Source organism: Anastrepha obliqua, chromosome 3 (assembly GCF_027943255.1).
Source record: "Anastrepha obliqua isolate idAnaObli1 chromosome 3, idAnaObli1_1.0, whole genome shotgun sequence".
Classification (NCBI taxonomy): Eukaryota; Metazoa; Arthropoda; class Insecta; order Diptera; family Tephritidae; genus Anastrepha; species Anastrepha obliqua.
Window position 1 is genome coordinate 88,060,778 of NC_072894.1, and position 6,000 is coordinate 88,066,777.

Below are 6,000 nucleotides of genomic sequence, written 5' to 3' on the forward strand. Positions count from 1 at the left end.
AATGTACAAGTTCATCTGAAATTAATTTCAAAGTTCTCAACTCTCAAGTCTCAATTGACTTCATCCACTGAGTAAGTAATAACATAAAGGACAGGAAGGGAAGTATCAGATTACTTTGTAAACGGTACAGGGGTGAAACAAGGTTGTCCGTCATCACCTTTGTTCTTCACATTATACCTGAATGATCTACATGACTGTTTGAAAGGTGGTCTACTGATTGAGGGAATAAATGTATGCCTTCTTCTATATGCTGATGATATTGTTCTCTTAGCTGATAATCCTAACGTCATGCAATCTATGATTAAAAAACTAAAAATATATTGCGCTGAGTGGAACATGGAAGTAAATTTAATGAAATCTGAGATGATGGTCTTTAGAAAAGGTGGTCAACTAGCCAAGGCAGAAAAATGGTGGTACAAAGGTGAGGAAATAAAAGTGGTAGCAGAATATAAATATCTTGGTGTCATTCTAACATCCAAAATGACGTTTGCCAAACATGTGCAAGCCAGAAATAAATCAGCAAAAGCTATCTTTAATAGTACATGGAACGATTTCTTAGCTAAGCCATACATCTCATACAAAGCCAAATGGAAGCTGTTTCAGGCTGTGTGCAGAGCCATACAAACATACGCCGCTCAAATCTGGGGTTATACGCTGTTCGAAGAAGTAAATAAACTTCAGCGTTTTTTTATTAAAAGAATTTTCAAATTACCTGACTTCAACCCGAATTATGCAATAACGCTAGAAATTAACGTAGAAGATAGCTACTTATATTCGTTAGAACTACATATGAAATATATTTGGAAAACTATCTATAAATACAACAGCAGTAGACTCCCGCACAAACTTACACAGTGCATATTACGAAAAAACGTGTTCTGGCTCAAACAACTCAATGACTTAGGGATGGAGTCTGGCCTAAAGCTTGAAGAAAATATAACTGCTATGGACTGAGCAATCGATTTATTGCAATATTCAAACCACCATTGACACCATACGGACCATTTATTGGAAAAACTAGTCAAACATTGGACTGATCGAATGGACCATGTAACTCGCGGCCGCGGCGGACATATTTATATGTATGTATGTATTTACATATGCCAGATATCATTTTCAAAAAATAAATGCCTTGAAATTATGTACCCGATTATAATAATGTAAATTCATTCCAAAACTATTTCTGTTTTTTATTATCATTTTAAGTTCACATTTCGAAAGAACGCGACTAGGTGAATGAATACAAGTCCATTCAGAATTTAAGTGCATTAAAAATTTGAGCTTAAAACGGCTCTATTTTATGCTCCACTACTGTGTATTTCTCTTCTTTCTTTCTACTTCGCTCCGTTTTGGAAAATTTTGAAATGTTAAAGAAATAGGAGTTCTAATAAATTTGCATACCTAGTATATATACATACATATGCATACAAATGTATATGTATAGAGAATATTATGGCTTCCAACATAAGTACATATTATACATACATAAAAATTTACATATACAGTGTTGTGCATAATAATCAAATTTTTTTCATATGACTGAAGGTTAGCTTCTATTTTTATTTTTTTTTTTTCAATCAAACCATACACAACTTTTAATAATTTGGTGAGTGTGAACCTTACGTACATATGTAGCTCTTACTTAATTGCAATATTTCCTTTTAAAAGGTTCTGAAATCAGCAATTTAAAATTTGTAGGCTTCATCAGTTGTTATGTTGAAAGGATTCATGCTGCATCAAGATTAAGAAGTCACGCGATAGGGAGTCACCCTGTCTGAAACCTCGTTTGATATCAAACGACTATGATAGCTGCTGATATTACTCAAAGGAACTTTAAAGCGCACTTAGCGAGAATATGCATTGATTTATCTGACCATATTTTGCTGATACATGCACCTTATTATCCCTCTCCACCGTGTGTACAAAGATCCTCTCCCGAAAACAACTAGATTTTCTACAGTCGATCTTACTCTTGTCGTTAAAAGAAGTTTAAAATATCAACGAGTACTGAAAAGAGTTAGAATTCTACGAAATTAAGGCTTATGGAATTGTTGTTACAAACCATTACCAGAAGTGCTTCAGAAGCCTATTTTTTTACTATAGTCACTATTGTTTCCATGAGCTAAATAAATATTTTAACAATTTGTTATAAAGTATAATGCAAACATTTGCCTACTTTTCTCACACCAACGAAACCTTCAACATACTTTTGCATTAAGACCAGAATTAAAAGTATGTATGTACATCCTTACATACATATGTATTTATATAGATACATATGTATGTAAATGTAGGTATGAAAATATTATCGAATATGAAGTTGAATATAACGTCCTTAAGCCGAGAGAACTCAAATTGATAACTACTTTATTCATTAGGCTCTTTAAAAAATATATGAACCAATTCTTAATCCATATTTATAAGGAAAGCAAATGATAAATATAATATAATATGTTACTTAGCTCTATTACATATAACATACAAAAATTGGCATATACATATTAAAGAGTTTTGCACGGTACTGTATATGCACATATATCAAAGCATGCAGGCTGATAAACATGTGAATACATATGTTTATATGTAAATACAAAATATGCCCGCCAAACGATTTTTATACGCTTCTCAGAATTTTCTATGCGCTACTGCCTTTGAAACGCCAACTGAGATTCGCGAATAAAAGCTTAAGCGGGCAATACGTCGCGTCAAATACATACGCCGCGTCAATTCCTGGGAACCCACGCTAGGTTTATGTATTTGTAGTGTAAAAGTGTAGTGTTCAAAATGGAATTATATTTTAAAGAACAGCCACAACAGTCAAATGCATTACCACGCCAACAGCACCAATCTTTAATTCAGTACTCGCGTTCACCTTTTGAATTCCCTTCCACGCATTACGAATCTTATCAGGAAAATGGAACTAAATATCTTAAAAGTTTGAGATCTATACATGAGTCTCTGCAAATACAACTAAACGCATGCGCAGGAGAAGTGATGCTATATAAACTCCACAATTAATTGGTTTCCTTTAATGTTTTATTTTTTTTTCAGATTTTTCTTAGTGGCATACCGCCGGAGATTAGGGCTGAATCTATCGCGGAAATCGCTGCTCTTCTTGGTGAGCTTTATATACTGAGGTATAAGGTGAATTTTTCAGGAGACTCTCGAGGCTTCGCTTATCTTCAATATTTAAATCCAACACTCATGAAGACGGCTATTATTCGGTAAATAGAACTTGTGGATTTACCTATTTCTAATTTCTAAAGTAGGACTTTCGTAGCTTACCGGAACTTTTTCGACAAAATTCACTACCTATGATTCGGGTTCGGCAGTCTCGTAACTCTTCAAAACTTTTACTTAAAAAAACGTATCGTATGTCACCGGAAAGCGTTTATGAAAAGCTACGCAACCTGATTACTTTTGATAAGTTAATTGGACGCGAAATCTTCCCGGGCTGTTTTGAATATCAGATAATTTTTAAATGCAATGAGGAAGCGGTACATGCCCGACGTGAGCTTTTACGCACTATCTCAAAATTTGGTAGAAATGCTATAGTCGTGTGGGATACTAGCAATGAGGAAACGGGCTTAGCAACTCCAAGTGCTTTACGCCATGAGAGCATAAATTCAAGCAACGATAGTGCTACTACCCCGTTAGCTGGGGACGCTTGTAGTACAAGACAGTCTAACTATTCGCTCGCTCTGGCCCCACTAATTCCTTCGACGCTGACTCCAGTTGATTTTAATACGGATGATAAAAGTCGGCTAAATGCTCGAGTGGCACATTTTAAGAGCCAATGTCAATTTCGTTAAAGTAGTTTCAATTAAGATAAATACTTATACGTAAAAGTAAACGAATTAATTTCTGTCAAATTTCCATATTGTGCAATTATGAAGAACTTTGGTGAATTTGCTACTTTTGTGTTTTTTAGAATAGAACTTTTTTTTGTATTAAATTCTGATTAAACTCCCATTGATTTCTTTAAAATAAAATACGAAAGATTTGTCGTTGGCATGTTACACTTATTGTAAATCTTGAATTATTCATGTTTCAATTATATGAATGTATTTAATTAATAACCCTTTAATCTGCGAACTATAGATTGTTTTTTACGTTAAGTTTGATCTGTATAAATTATGTAAATGGATGTGAAATGATTTGTACCGAAGTTTGAATACATGTACAAGCGTTCATAATTATTAATAAAATCAGGCCTACAAATAATATTATTTTGAATGATACGAGAACGTCGTGGGAAAAATGTATTCCCATTCTACTAAGAGAAGTTCATTAAAAACCTTTCCCTAAATTCATGTTGGTGGTAAGGAAGTACATGCAAGGAAATAGGCGGATCTCTGAGCTTCAAGCCAGTTTATATGAGCATATTTTGAAGTCAATTTTAAATTGAATATAATTTTTTAATTACACAGATCTAAATAAAAACATGGTGTTCAAAAATTCAAAGGAATTTAAATTAAAATGTGCAGTTATGGAAAAGGGGAGTTTCGAAATGTTATCCTCAAATATATTGTTGGTTTAAATTAATTTTTGTAAAATTGCAGAGAATAGAAGTGTAGCTCTAAATTCTATTGGATTCTAATACTCTTAAATAATACCAATTAATAATTATTAGAAATTCTAAATTTCGCTTAAAATTATTTTATTCACACATGTGAAAAAATATTAGATAAATAAAAAAAGTTGTCAAATATTTTGGGTATTTAAGGGAAAAGAATCATCAATATTATGAAAACTTTCCATCGTCTTTGAATTTTTATGGTAGTAAGAAAGTTTTTCGAAGAAGGACATATAAATTTATATTTGTGTATTGAATACTTCTAAAATGACTATAGATTCATTTAAGTGGTGATGAATAGTTACAGATTCCTAAATGCAAAAGTATTGAACTTTTACAAAATCCGGATTTTGTTTTTGATAACAAATTATATAATTATTTTTATTTAGAATTTAGGATTTAATTTTGAAGTGGCAATTTGTCGATCATAATTGGTGTAATTAATAATATATGTATATATGATATAATAGTTACCTTAATAAAAAAAGTCGGAGTCGTGTTACCCGCCACCCCATCGAAGTATACCCTACGTTAATCATTTATAACTATCAAACTCCCAACATTTAGGGCCCTATAGAACACTTTACTACCCAAAAAAAAAAAACACGTTTTTTAAGGTCGTATTTGAAACCATCAAAATCAAAATACATGCATACCGAAGTCACCTTCAATAAATTCGCCCCGTAAATAGTATTGCAAACATTTTTCACTTTTGGTTGACTGGGTTTTTGGGCATTAGAATTTACATTGACATATTTCGATGCATCGGAGATGTATCGATGCATCGATTTATATGGGATTTTCCAGATATTATTTCACAACAAAATATATTATTAGTAAAATTATACAAAATTTCAAATTAATTACTCTTACTTTATTCTGTTTCTAACGGGCTGTTGAGTAAGGTATAAAACTTTATTATAAATCCATATATAGCATAAAAATTTAAATTTTTAGTCATCAAAAATTCTCCCTTAATTCTTATTTTTTTTAGGTGTCCCATTAAATTTTTCGCGTTATTTTCGCTGCGTTTCTAAAAAATCTTCAAGCCAAAAATTTTGGAGTCATTTAAATTTTTCGGTCAAACTCTAAACCCTTTTTTGCACAATTGAAATACTAAAATGCTAGTTCAATATACATACTAGAGAATTCAGTTTTCAAAAAACATCTATGCAACGGTGTCCATTAATATTTACGATATTTAATTAATAGGGTTTTAATAAAATATAAAGTATTATTTGTTACAAAAATGCTTTCATCCAAATGTTCAATCAATGAAGATTGTCTATAAGTGAATCTTGTTCCTTTTTGGTGTTTGTATTTAAGGGAAATAAGCGTGCTTAAAGGGTATTTCTGAAAAAGCTCAAAGAAAATAAATGTCTCTAAAGATGGATTATAAAATTAAATGCATTTGATATAACTAT

The 6,000-nt window shown here is 31.8% G+C and overlaps 1 protein-coding gene across 1 annotated transcript; it reads left to right on the plus strand.

Moving 5' to 3' along the window:
* Positions 1-2,660: 2,660 nt before the first annotated feature.
* On the plus strand, positions 2,661-4,372 carry LOC129240595 (uncharacterized). The gene is made up of 3 exons (XM_054876500.1): positions 2,661-2,991; positions 3,052-3,224; positions 3,281-4,372. The coding sequence occupies exons 1-3, from the start codon at positions 2,785-2,787 to the stop codon at positions 3,810-3,812; spliced, it is 912 nt and encodes a 303-aa protein (XP_054732475.1). The 5' UTR covers positions 2,661-2,784; the 3' UTR covers positions 3,813-4,372.
* The last annotated feature ends 1,628 nt before the right edge of the window (positions 4,373-6,000 follow it).

Bases quoted from the DNA above. Each gene is read 5' to 3' on its own strand.
- LOC129240595 (XM_054876500.1), top strand. From the start codon at position 2,785: ATGGAATTATATTTTAAAGAACAGCCACAACAGTCAAATGCATTACCA. The intron at 2,992-3,051 runs GTGATGCTATAT...TTTTTTTTTCAG, and splicing joins TAAACGCATGCGCAGGAGAA to ATTTTTCTTAGTGGCATACC. The intron at 3,225-3,280 runs GTAAATAGAACT...GGACTTTCGTAG, and splicing joins ATGAAGACGGCTATTATTCG to CTTACCGGAACTTTTTCGAC.